The sequence below is a fragment of the Atta colombica genome, unplaced genomic scaffold (genome assembly GCF_001594045.1).
Source record: "Atta colombica isolate Treedump-2 unplaced genomic scaffold, Acol1.0 scaffold12, whole genome shotgun sequence".
NCBI lineage: Eukaryota > Metazoa > Arthropoda > Insecta > Hymenoptera > Formicidae > Atta > Atta colombica.
This window is the reverse complement of record NW_017259206.1, coordinates 2,837,996-2,852,720: the sequence shown is the minus strand read 5'-3', so window position 1 is coordinate 2,852,720 and position 14,725 is coordinate 2,837,996. Positions and strand designations below refer to the sequence as shown.

Here is a 14,725-nt window from a genome sequence, read left to right as displayed (position 1 = left end):
ATACACATATGAGCCTTTTATTTGCTAGTGATACTATTGATTATTTGTTACATTGATGAATTAATTTGCAATCGTTCTTTTTTTAACAAATATCACATTTGTTTTCCCTTGATTTGTTCTTATAACAAAATCATTTCTCTCAGTGAGCATTGTGTGTATAAGTAGATCAAGATAAATGAAACCTTCCACCGAGATATACCTTTCCGCACAAAACTTTGCTCAGAAATACATGATAATTTCACAAATGTATTAGATTATTCAACTGTTATGTACAGTTACGTATTTCTCGCGGATTCGGGCAGCGTTCTCTATTCTTATGAATAAGAGGAAACGCTCACAGACGGTACTTTAAAGTAAAGGGTCAATTCCACGCATAATTCCTGCGTTCCTGACATTTCTCACAGTCTGGCACCGTCGAGCGTGAAATATTTTCTGCTCGAGAATACGGAAGACACGTTCGACGGAGAGTGTCTACGCAATCGACTTGTCTCTTCTGCCTATTTCGTCATATCTCTTGCTTTCTCCATTTCCTCATTATTTTTCATTATCTGACGGAGTTACTCGCGAGCGTCTTGCGAGTCCGGCTTATCTCCGCGTAAAGTTTCCATTTCTGGAAACTTTATCTATCTCGCGAGCGAAAAATAATTCGATCGATCGGCTTTTATATGCAATGCTGCGTCCACTCTCGATTTTAAAAGACACTCGGTGCGGAAGAAGGAGAGACGAGGAGAAAAAGTGTGACGTGGAGAAAACAAGAAGAGAAGGATGGATAAAGCGAAGCAGAGGAGTAAGAATTCCGGAAGTTATGCACACAGAGGTGCAAGAAGCGTGGGATGAAAAGAGTAAGACTCTGTGGTGAGTCAACTGGGGATCAGCCCCGACTCGACAAGCGGTTCAACAAAGAGACAACTTTGCACGAGATGATCTTGTTTACGTACCGGGTATCGATTTACCGAGATCGAGGTACTCCCGCACGGACGGGCTCAGAAATCCAGGTGGCACGACCGGGGCCTCGTTCGTCGGATTGTTCCTCTCATCCACGGGATCATCGTAGTAATAGTCGTCCTCGTCGGGATCGAGGGGCTTCGCCCGCTTTGACACTTTGCTGCCCTGAGCGCCACGTACACCGTCTGCAAAAGCAATTTTTAGCTGCAAAATATATCCAACGATATATAATAATTATGACAATCTTTATATAGAAAGCATCAGTGGAAGTCCCAAGAATATTATAACAATCTGTATTGAAATGTAAACTAATAGAAATGTCGATAAATGTAAAAAATAAATGAGAAGATACACCTCAGAAAGTGGGGCATCAGCATGTTGTTTTATGCTAAGGAAAGTGATTGCTCGATTTATTTTCTTCCTGTAAGTAACGGATTATCTTAAAGAATGTTTTCTTCATAATAATCTTAAAATATACTTATTACAAATTAGAAAATCTCATTTGTTATATTATCATCTTATTACAAATTGGAAAAACTCAATATCTATGTATTCAAAACAAGAATTTATTTTCTTTTAAGGAATATTATAAAATTGATCGAAAGAACGATTTTATATAATAAGCAAATTGAATTTGTTTTAATTTAATAATCTTGATTGAAGTATTAAACTTAAGATTCAAAACATATTTTGAATAAATGTGATGCTTGCGATGAACTTATGATAGATATGCGATATAAATAATAAATTGTTGAATCAACAAAAATAATTAAAAAAATATTACGAGAAACAAAATTATAAATGAAAGGAAGCAAAACAAATGAATATGAATGATAAGCGTAAAATTCGACAAAATCGAAGAGAGAACGAGAATGAATCTAAAATTAACACATTGTATGTTAAACATTTTTATTATTTATTTCTGTGGTTAAGCTCGTGAAAAACTTTAAATTTATACAAATTTATTTTGCCTATTAAGACGGATTTGGTAGTCCATTTTTTTTTTCAATATTTAAATATTCAAGCGTTTTAATTTAGGAAGTTCGAGTTGATTTGTTGCACCCCAAAGCTAATGGCTCTGTTATCCTCTAATTGCATTGTGCGCGCGCTTTTCTCTCCGTATTAATTCGCATGATTGAAGTGTTCTGTGTTGTTTCTGTTATTTCCTTCTTGAGTCCGGATCTCTCCGTGAGAAGAGAAAAAGAAAATGGGGACTGGGAGAGAGAGAGAGAGGGGGAGAGAGAGAGAGAGAGAGAGAGAGAGAGAGAGAGAGAGAGAGAGAGAGAGAGAGAGATATGACAGAAACCAACCGCCGTGCCGCCTGGAACCTCCGGGAGTTGTGGTCATTTGAACAATTTGAAATTTAAATCATTTGAAAATGCAGGTCGACCGTCCCGGAGGTAAACAAATTTTTACAGTCTCTTTAATTCATGCGGGAGAATGTTTAATCGATGTTGTTCATCGCCGCGCTATTTTTCTTGGCAGAAACATGGCTGTTTTAATGCCTTACCTTCCTACTTCTTGCTTCTGCGCGATACAGGTGCACAATTTGCGTTCCAAATACGCTTTGTCTGAACATAGAAGATTCCTTCTATTGTATGTTCTTGCGAAATATTGGTTACGCGGATATATAATACGCGGATAATTTTTGCGAAATTTTTGTTGAAATATATCGTGCTTAAACGACAATGACACGACGGCAACTTCGACAAACGTCGAATTTTTCGGCTCCATGTCAAACATTCGATAACTTTTCAATTTGTCCCATACGAACGCACACATCGCCTAATCGAGAAGCGATAATAGCGGTTTAACGTCAAAGATTGGTCGCTGCGAACTGAAAATTAATTAACTCTGAACTTTCGAAGCGTGTTAATTTCGATCAAGCCAGCCACTGTGCGACTCGGATCAGCTTGATCGTGTGAATATGTCTTGAATAACGTAGTCGAATAACGATCGGCGGCTGCAAAACTTCGACACGTCCTTTCATCCACAGATATGTATCTCGTGAAAACTTTGCGTCGTCTTGTCGTGTGAATGGACGAAGTTTCGTATCGACCAACAGACTGGGTCAAGTCTTGAGAATCTTGAGTTTGACTTCTACAAAAGTAACCTTACATGAGCAGCTACCTTGGCTATCAACAAGAGTTACATCCGTGAAGATATCGAAAATTAATAAATTAATAAATACGCTACGGAATTGCAGAATAAAATATTTTATCATTTGGTCTTTGAATAAGTTAACCGGTCGACGAATTGTCATCATAAAAATTAGAAAGAATGACCAATTTGATTATTCGCGATTTTTAACTCGCTAGCGTTAATATCAATATCCAATATATATATTTTTTATAAAGGTGAAAATCTTTTTCTACTGTACATTTTATTTTGTTTTACAATGATTTAGCGCCAATACATTTTAAATTACTTTCAACAGTAAAAATTTCATTCCAAACAAAAGTAAATTGAAAAAACAAAATCATCATTACTTTAAAAGTGAATTTTTATTTCTTTGAATTTAATTGGACTACTCTTATGTAAGGAGTGGATTATTTCAACCGAGACTCGATTAGCCAAAGTGAATAAGTTAAGCGAGATGTAGTCACTGATATAGTGAGTTTCAACAGATAGTGTCTCTTCTCGTAACAGAAATTCCAATGTCTGTGAAATAAAGCTGGGATGGTTAAAATGAGATTGTTAGACTAATTTTGTGTAGAATTATATATAGAATTATAGAATATAGTTTATATACTTTTTTTAACGTGTGAAACTTTTTATATAGAAGTTTGTAACTCTTTTGTATATCTCCTTTTTTTTTAGGCAGAAAATAAATTTTTCATATTTAAATAAAAATCATTCATTCTTCCCTTAGAGATATTATTCAGTTTATTATAATCTTCAAATTTATTCCTTTTTAACATTAATAAATTCACTCCAATTATTGAGTGGAGTTTTCACTCCCACCTCGCAGTAAAATTCATTGGCACAGTTGCCACTAACGCTCGGAGTGAAATCTCAATTCAATGCAGTAATTTCACTGCTACAGATTAGAGTGATATTACAGAGTATAATACAGTTTAAATATCGACAGTTATATGCCCATTTATAGAAAGCGAGCTCTTATATTCGATGACAGATCGACAGATGAAAGCTTCTTTAAAATTTTGATACCGTTAATGATGAAAATCGTTTTATTACGAACTCCATTAAATTGTGTATTTTATTTAAGCCTTTGATGCGACGTCCCTGTCACATAAATGTGACATCCGTATTATCTAATGAATATTATATTTATTCAGTCACCAAGTTTCTTGAAATTGGCACTCTGTAAGATTATGAAGAGAAAATCTGCAAATCTTTTGATGCAGTCTTTGAATATGAGATAATTAAATAACAGAATATCACAGTAATTAGACAAAACAAGAAGTCTTTTTCAACGAGTTTTATTCGAGACAACAGATGCGGAATAAATATTATCACTCAGTCTTTGATTAAGTTAATTATCAATCGACGAATTGTCATCAGTAAAAGGTTAGAAAGGATAAAAGATATATTTACGATTTAAACTAGCGAGCATCAATATATTATATATTTTTCACAAACGTGAGAATCATTTCCACATATTTGAACAAGATATTTTTGCTATCTCAACGAGTTTTGTAAATCAAAGAGCATAACAAAAGATCTATCCCGTTTGTCATATCATAGATTTTCATTGATAGGCATCAAAACAATTGGTCGTCCCTCTCATAGTTACATGCAACGCACGAGCGAATTCATGATTAACGCGATAAATTCGACCACGTAATCGCGCTATGAATCCTAGGGCGTATCATAATCGGGGAATAGCATATGTATTACGCCAGTTTACGAAAGCTCGTCGGAATTCGGTATTCATCCTGTTTGATGCCTGCCGCGGCGTTCGTGCCGCGGAAGCTAATTAATGGCTCATCGATGAGCAGAACTTTATGCGTCAAAACGCAGCGGTTTAATTCGTGCTCGCGAGCAATGCGTTCGCGGGATTTATGATCGCATCGTGTTGTTGATTTTCTTTCTTTTCCTCTCCTCTCCCCCTCCTTTCCCGCGTATGAATTTTACCGCTGCTACGCTGGTCGCATGAAATACGATTTTAATGTTATGCGGGATCCCAAAAACGCTAACTGTAAATACTATTAAACATCGTAAAATATTTCTGTCCGCGCACGAGTCGAATGTTGTTTAATGCTCTTCAGTGCGCAAGATAAAATATTTCTGCTATTTTTAGGGACAACGCGCCACGTTTGTGAGTAATATTAGAGAATAATGTTTATGGCTGTGAAAATTTAAATGAATAAGTGATTTTTATTTTCCTTTTTCAAATAAGATTTTAAAGAAAACTGTATCTGAGGTGTTTTAACCATCATACTTAAGCCCACTTAAACCCAGTTTCACAACTCATGGTTAACTCTTAATCGAGGTTCAACTTGTTTCTCATCTTCTTACAATTCTAGAATTCGAAAGAGATAATGAATAAATTAAACTTCGGTTTAGAGTTAATCGTGAATTGTGAAAAACTGGGCCTTGATCGTGAATTTTCATTACCTGGTTAACTTATGGTTTAGACTCAATCTTATTTAACTTGATGATAATATAAAAAAAAAAATGTGCTTTTCTACCTATGATTAATCATTAAATTACTATTTAAATCTGAATCAGTGAATAATTACACTGATATCAATGCCAACTGATAATCAGTGAATGAAATATGAAATCTCTAACCTAAGCTAATCTTTATTATATGATCTAACTAATTTTGTTTTAGTGCATAAATTCAATGAATATAGTATTAAAAGATTGAAATTAACATGCAAATATCAGTATTTTAATTATATAATGCTCATTCTTCCTTTTTTAGTTGAACTTCAATTAGTCGTAAATAACTTTTAAAATTACTGCTGTGAAATCATTACTCTCTAAATTTGAATCAGTAGATAGTCACTAATTACTCAGTGGTATACTTGGACAATAAGTATGCCTTCCAACAAATGACACAGTATGACACAATGATCATTATATCCTTGTTGTTTGCCAATGTTAAATAAAGATGACATGATCACTGTGTCGCTTGTTGCAAGGCATTGTCCAAGTATGCCACTGGATAATCAGTTCACTGATTCAAATTTAGAGAGTAATGACTTCATAGCAGTAATTTTAAGTTATTTACGACAAAATCATTAACTTAGTAATTAACTATAGAAAAATACAATTTTTACATTATTACAAATTAAATCTTAAAATCTAATCTCAAGTTAATCAGAAAATGAAAAATCGTTTAACCTTAATAGTTAATCGTCACTTGAAAAAATCTCTGTATAATTTAACAAATGCAGTTCACTTTTCCATTCTTCCATTAGCCATTGTCCAATAACCCTTTAGGGGGACGTCACTGAAATTATTACGATATCTGTGTCAAAGATATTCCAGCCTCTTTGAGGTATCATTAGTTTTTCAGCTAATTTTACAATTTCGCTCGTGTCGTTCATAGCTTCATTTCGCTGCGTATTTACGTTATGCCGCTCGCAAAAGGTGGATCGAGTTCCGGAGTATAATAAATATTGTCTATCTGTCCATCCTCCTCCGTTTTCCATTAAAGGAGCAGAGAGGAGCGTGGAAGAAAAAGAATCTCGCGCGCGACGTAACTATTTTCTGCGTTTCGCTTGACGCGCAAATATCCCAGGGAAATGGCGCTTTAATATCGCACTGCCGCATGAAAATTCACCGAGAGAACCGACCGGAAGAGAGCGAGAGAGGGAAAACGAGAACAGACACGTCGGTCGGAGAACTGCAAAGAAATTGGCACAAAAAAAGGAAGAAAAAAAAAAGAGAGAAGGCGGCAAAGAATGGGTGGACACGGAGAAACAAAAGTTGAAAAGTATGATCGCGTTTTCCTGCACGTTCCTGCGTACTACGTGCGTACTACGTGGGAAAACTGCAACTGTTGCGGATGTGTATCCGTTAGGAAAAAAAGCGTCGATGTACAAACACGATCGCACGCTAATTCTCATATTTATCCGCATATAACGCCGATTATGCACGCGCGGGTCGAAACACAGCTCTCTGGCTAAGTGAGAGGTCAAAGGATGCACCACTATTATCCGAACATCGTGTTTCCTTGCACGGAGAACCAGCTTAAAGGATGTTAAATATGCATGATGGTGTCGAATTATGTTGACCTCGCGATCTCCACACGTTGTATTAGCACGTATCGGCGAGGATCGTCGTCGATATTTCCGTATGGTAACTTCGATGAGCTGCAAGAAGATCCCGGATAACACAAGGTTACCATAAAATAGGAAATAAGGGAAAAGTTAAGAAATTTTCTAGATAATTAAAATTCTTGTTGGTTTTAAAGAAGTTTACATAATAATAATAATAATAATAATAATAATAATAATAATAATAATAATAATAATTTACATTACAATATATTTGCAACATTAATAGTAATTTGCATTGTTATGTTAAATTACTCTCAACAAAATATATATTTGATTATTTTTAAATTAGGACAAAAATTGAGAAATTTCAAAATATTATTAAAAATCAAGGAAATTAATGAAATTTTGTCTGAAAATTAGGGAAAAGTAAAGAAAGGAATTTATGACAATCCTATATAGGAGATATAGAAAAAAAGATATTATTCCCGGTGAACACGATTCCGTCATTACGCGATTCGAAAGATCGATTGTGCTACGAAAATCGCGAACGTAAAAGCGATCCGTAATTTTTGAAATAAACGACGGATTTCGGATTTTCGTGAATTTATGAGCCGATGATGCGCGCCGCGTTTCCCCCGATATCGAATGATAAAATACGGGCGCTCGTGCAAGTATCGGACTGCGGGATCAAATAACATTTGTTATATTAAATGCTACGGACAAACAGGTGTAATTATTCGGCCGGTCTGGCTGAATGCCGAATAATTATCAAATGCGTATCTGCGGCAAAAGTAGGTATTAAGCGAACTAAATTATCGCGGCGGGGATGTGTAATAACGCATGGCTGCGTGCACGTTGAAAATCGATTCACTATCCTGCCCCGAGGATGGAGCGAATGGATAAATTAAAAACAAGAAGAGAGAGAGAGAGAGAGAGAGAGAGAGAGAGAGAGAGAGAGAGAGAGAGAGAGTTTCTATTTCCGAAAGACAAATCGGGATATGATGCCGCCGCTGTGCCACAGCGATCCGGGCCAGCTGTCTGCGTGTGATAATTAACTATCGATCGTGCCGCTCTTCATTAGCCGCTGCTTTTCGGTGGCCTAATTATTCTCTTTCGTTCTTTCGCGCTGGAGAATACGCCGCGATCAACGTGTTTAAAAATGGAGAGATAATCATTGATGTGAAAAGTTCCAAGTTCACTCGTTTCTACGGCTCTGCAAGAATCGTCAAACATAATTGCGAGAAACGGCGAGGAATTGGCTATTATTGATTATCGCGAAATTAGGAATTGTATTATTCACGAAATTTTTCATAAATATGAAAAATAATTAGAATTTCGGTTAGTATCAGAGAAAGAATTTTCAATCAAGAACGCTATAAAATGTATTATGTGATACAAAACTTCGCGTTGCGGTTGGGACATCGCAAAATCTCGTTTCGATAATCAACGAAATATATCTTCGTGTTCAGAACAAATGAAAGAAAGGATATATATTCTAGGTTAAAAGTTCAGAAACACTTTTTCAAAATTAACATTTGTATAAGATTATTCATTCAAGTAACAATGTGTTTTTATCAATAATTCTTTAGATCCAATTGTTATTGAAAATAACATGAAATTGTTTAAAGGAATTATCGATAAAAAAACACATTATTATAGGATTATTTGAGAAAGTAATTCCATAAATATTTATCAATTTTTTAAAAGTGTTTTTAAACTTTTAAACTTGGCCCGTAACACATTGTACATTATTCTAAGAATTTTTACATATATTGTAAATCGAATATATCAAAGTCAGATATATTGAGAGATCAATATAATATAATAAAAATCTTTATAATTCGTAATTATATTAAATTATATTAAATAAATAACGAGCAATTATTCATATATTTAAACCTTAACGATTTACATAAATAATTCTACAATCGTCGAATGTTATATATTAAATCATTAGCGAACTGTCGCTAATTATGTATAATTGAATCAATTAAAATTAACAAATAAAATTAATTACATAAAATAGCTTAATGCTTTTCAAAATTATAAACATATTATTTAAATCGAATAGCCAAATTTTAGTCGTTCTTTACGCAGCGTATATTGTACGGATGAAAAATCGAGAAAAATCATAATCGTAAAAATACACATCGCAATACCTCCGATACGGCGGCGGATACGAAAGAGGGATGAAACCGCAGGCGCGATAACGCCATGGATAAATCGCAGTAAATATGATACCGCGGTAAACAGTAAGCGGCGGTAAACTTGCAAAGGAAATACGAGGAGACGGATATCCGAATACCGTGGATATAGAGGAAGTAAGGGGGAAGGTAATGTTCGTTTAACCGATAGTCATATCACCGATGTGTTCGTCTGCCCTTTCGGGACTCTTTAAATATCCTCTCAAAATATATTGACATGCGAGAGAAGGTGAGACCTTCATTCCGATCTCTTGGTATTGCAATCGAACGATGAACGGCGCGCCGTGAAATTTCGTATTCCAGAAGTATTTAACATTCAGTAAACAACAAGGATGATATGACATCCGAGGAGCATCCAGGTGAGAATCCAAACATGCTTCTGGAGGTCGATTGTGTTTTTTGAATTGAGATAAAAATTACAAAAGTGAACAAATTCACTAGATGTTGATCAATGAAATTATAAATATTCTAGTGAATTTGCTCACTTTTGTGATTTTCATCTCATTTTAAGATACACAATCGATTCTCTGATCATGGTGGAAAAAATCCAGGTATGCGTTTTTGAGATCAATTTCACTTCAATCATACAATTCTGCGCAAATATCAGATGCGGCCATATTCAAATAAACATATGTAGATTCTATTCTGCCAAAGAGAGCATTGAAACCTTCTGTAGTTCCCATACAGAATTTAGACTCAATTGACAATGTAGGTAAGCATATAATTAAATAGAAACAGGTAATATAGTATATAAAAATATCATGATATGATGCTGATTCAAATCGCCGCCGGAAGTTGGTATCTGACATGCAATTCTTTTTAACTAATTAAAAATATGTATGCATAATAAGCACATTGATTTCTCCCATGCCACTGATCGAGAAGACGATCTCGCGGATATCGGCCAAAGGTGTCCGCAACACAACTTCGCACAACTTCGCTGACTCTGCTAAAAGACGTCACCCCGGAAACGAGACACTATAGAAGGTGGAGTTTCTCTGGTATGCGAGGAAATTCACGGGACGGTTGGAGGACGATGAGCTCGAGGAGGAAGGTAGCTTGAGAAGCGTTTCTTCCTCTCTTTTCTAACTACGAGAGCGAGCCGGAGCGACGTACAGCGTATAGCCCGGACGAGATAAGAGATGAGGAGAGAAAATAGAGCGGGAAAGAAGGCGAGAGGAAAAGCGAGGTCGTCGCGCGATGTTTATGATGAGGAAGAAGAACCTTTTCGCCATGATCGTTTAGAAGGAGGGCCTTTTAACGGCGTAAAGAACGATCCGCCGCCTTTGTGCTCTCTCGCCTCGTCCAGTTATCGAGCCATTTAATTGTGTGCGTTTGTGCATCCTGTGCCTCTACCCCTTATCATCCCTTCGTTTGACTGCTCTCTCCTTTTCCGCGCCTCTGTCATTCTTCTTGTATCTGCGCGCTTCATATTTCTTCAGCGTCACTTTCGGTACCATTCGCACCTCGAAATGTTTCCATAGGCAAGCTTCGCTTCATTATCAACTTTATAGCGGATATTTATTGTTCGTAAACTTTAATTATTATACCAATGATTCCTGTAATCGTTGATAAAAGTTTACTCTCTACTCTCTAAATTTTTTTGAGTGAAACCTCATTCTAAAATTGAGCCAGTCTTGAAATAGTGACTTAATTTTCAATCTTTAAGCGGTATTCGGTTCTTATATTCAAGACTGTCCTAAGTTCAGTGTTAAGATGTCACTAACCAATCAGAGGACCGTATTAGCGTCTTAAGACATTACTTAAGACAGTCTTGAAATAAGATCTGACTATGAATACTAGCCTCTGATTGATTCATGATATCTTAAGATGGTATATCTTAATATATATATAATATACCAGCCTAAAGGTGATTGAAGTGAGATTTCACTTCTTAGAGTAAGATTCACTCTAAAAGTTGAGGAGAGTACTCTTGTTTAGATCTATTTTTGATGATTTTAAAACTTTCAGACAGAATGTTTTTCTGCTCGACCACGGTCCCAATCATAACTCGTCTTTTTGCGCGCGCGCATACGTAACATCGCAAGATTTCAAAGGGCACGTAATTACATATCTGTTGTATCAACATCCCCCTCGCATGCCGTCAACCAGTACGGAGGTATCGCGGTCGAGGACTGTGCTATGCGCGATCGAAGTTACGATTCTCGTGTTCACGATGAAATTTCAGACTGAGGGCGGCTGGTGGGGGTCGACGAGGGTGTCGGTGCACAAAAGGAGAAAACAGAGAGAGAGAGAGAGAGAGGAGGGGGTGGGAGTTGTGCTGGGGAGGGAAACAGACGGAACAAGCGGACGGTGCTTCGGGGCTAAAACGCTGGCAGAAGTGGATGGAGGTGGGCAAGCAAGAGGACGAGGAGATGAGCGGTGGTGCGGGAGGTAGTTTCGTTAAATAATTAATCGATCCGAACCACCCGACTGCCGAGAATTCCTTCCTTTTCCTGGTTTCGCATAAACGATGCATTTTCTGAGGTTTTCCAGCCGAGCGGGATGACGAGTCGAAATAGTTTTTCCGCATTGAATACATCGAATACGATAAGTGCATTTTTTCCCTCGGAGACAAACTACTATAATACAGAAAAATAACGACTAATAAAGAACAAGACCTTTAGCTGTTTTGAACTAAACTTTCGAATTTTCGCTTGGATCTTTTTATCGTTAAATATATTGATGTCTTTCGAATGTAACAATATGAATTTTAATCTTTTGCGTTATTAAGATATTTCCTTTCTTTCTTCGTGTATTTTTGTCATTAAACTTTAGAATCTTTCAAACGAGTAAATCATCGTAATTACAGCCAGAATCTTTTTGATTTCTCTCTTTCTTTCTCTCTCTCTCTCTCTCTCTCTCTCTCTCTCTCTCTCTCCCGCGTTGCATAATTTCACTCGGGGCAGACAGCTGACGGTTTATGGCGTATGATGAAGCATAATGATAGCGTCATTATTATTAAATGTGTAATGACATTTATGGACACGCCTGTGGGAAGAAAAAAATCGCTTAACCGTAGCACCGTGAGCGATCTGATATTAATGATCTCCATATTTTGGACTCATTAATCTCGCTAAAATACATGGTTAGCCGGTAGCATAATATGACCGAACCGCATTAACTTGCATGTACAAGCGTATCGTGAATAACGCACTAGGCACGTTCCACAGTTTGTGTCGACATTCATTGCGCACGCGGTGTCTCTCTCCCTTCCTTCTGCCTCTCTCTCTCTTTCTCTCTCTCTCTCTTTCTCTCTCTCTCTCTTTCTCTCTCTCTCTCTCTCTCTCTCTCTCTTTCATTAGGAGTTATTACAATATTTTAATTTTTAATTGCCGCTGTATATTATACGCCGTATAATTAATCGCCAGCAGGCATGAATAAGTGAGGCACGCGCTGCATTTGTAAAGCGAATGAACTCCGCATGTTCTGTTGTAATCGCTGGCGAAATTCGAATTGGCAGGCGAAAATTGCCGTTTATTGTATGCCAGCATTTTTTTCTAAAAATCTCGCGTGAATATATACCTAAAAGCGTCGGCGTTATGTCTGGCATAATTTCGGTCATTATTTCACGACAGTAATATCCGAGATTTTACATCTTTTGTGTATATACACATATCGCTTTGCGTAATCCTTACTTATACAGAAGCAGAGAGAAGAACTTACCGCATTAATACCGAGAGAAAATATGAGTTTGTATACTTTCTAAAAAATCTCCGGTTGGTATCTTCGGCTTGAGACTATAAATTATCATTAATAAATAAAATCTAATGACATGGCACTTATTCTGCACATTATTAAATGAAATTAATGTAATACGAAACTAACAGTATTTTTATATTTTTCCTAACTATTAGATACTGCGGAAAAATGGGGAAATACGGCGTAAATGCGAACGCGATATTATTGCAGTATTAGAGTAATGATATTGGAGTAATAACTTCTTATATCCAGTCTGATTACATTTAGTGCCGTATTATAATTCGCTACCATTGAACTTGGTTTAAGATAAATACTATGTGTCCGATTATTTTTTAAAGGAGAAATTAAATAAACCCATATAGAAGGGTTTACAATCGATCTACTGCTGAATTATTATTGGTATCCACAGTTCAGGTACTGATAAAATACTGGCCTAATCTAGCTAAGTACTGGATGATAACTTGCCCAGTACTGACAGATGGTACTGGCCTAGTCATTTTAGCCAGTCATTTGTCAGTGATAGCTCAGTATTAGCGGACAGAACTTTAGCCATTATTTGACAATCAATCATTTGTCAGTGATGGTCCAGTTGTTTGGCTGTCAGGTAACAGTCATAGGATTGGCTAAACATTGGTTGTAGCTGGCGAGTCCTATATGGAAAGCCGACAATTATTTAACAATTGTAAAAGTCTTCATTTAAAGGATGTGGCTTTAAACTATAATATATTTTATTTAAACAAATAAAACCGATTAGCCATTGCTCTGCGTGGTGGCAGATAATTTCAAACGACAATGGTTTTGTCTTTTAATTAAAATTATAATTTATATTGATAATGTATAAATGTTAATTATTATAGTTTAAAGCCAATTAATTGGAGTATCTTTTAAAAAAAAAGCTACTTTGATTAATAAATAATTGTCAATTTTATTTAACTTTTCCCTTCGATTTGCAGTTCCTTCTCTCTTACACGATGATCTATAAGTAAATCTCTGCTTCTATTTTTAAGCCAGGTTTGTGCAGGCAAGTGCTTTCATTGCATTTTTGAAATTAGCACATTTTAAACCACAAATCCGCGCGAACTCAACATTTTTGTCAGAAATGTCTCGGCTTTCTGGGTGACCTCCGAGAGAGATGGATGTCCAAAGAGCGATCCAAATGGCAAAAACGTATATGTCGACTAAACATGACAAGGTGGAAGCCTTGTCGGACGCAGGGACGCTACGAAAGATCCACTAATTATTCTATAAAAGAAAGTAGCGACGAGGTCGCTCGGAGTTGGAGTTTCAAAGTTACGTCAATTCAATGATTTCGAATTTAACTCGTTCATAGAAACGCGGACGCGCTACTTTTCGCGGCGGGAAAAGTTTCCTTCGGCTCCGTCATAATCAGCGAAATTTCCATAAAGAAAATAGCGAATGTTATAATGTGCAAGATTCTTTGAACACTTTCGTAAGTTCGTCAAATAACAAGGACAATGCTTATCTTCGAGACTTTCCGCAAAATGTATCTTCTACTGCTTTTTTTATTTCGAAATGATCTTGGAAAAAAATTTATTAAAACAACTAAAAATTTTACTGATTCAGCAAATTTACAACCATAATATACGGACAGCCATTTTCTACATTAAAATAACAAAGTTGTATATCTGAATAAAATTAGCGATTATAGGTAATTGT

General features: G+C 36.2%; 2 protein-coding genes across 2 annotated transcripts in view; one reads left to right on the top strand and one right to left on the bottom strand.

The window, feature by feature from the left end:
• LOC108694448 (RING finger protein 17-like) overlaps positions 1–14,725 on the top strand; it is a 211,676-nt gene that overhangs the window by 132,400 nt on the left and 64,551 nt on the right. The window lies entirely within an intron of this gene.
• Positions 1–14,725, bottom strand: part of LOC108694449 — an 84,885-nt gene that overhangs the window by 16,707 nt on the left and 53,453 nt on the right. Inside the window, exon 2 of the mRNA XM_018203959.1 lies at positions 939–1,130. Coding sequence (XP_018059448.1) covers positions 939–1,130 — 192 coding nt within the window. The remainder of the gene's footprint in view (positions 1–938; positions 1,131–14,725) is intronic.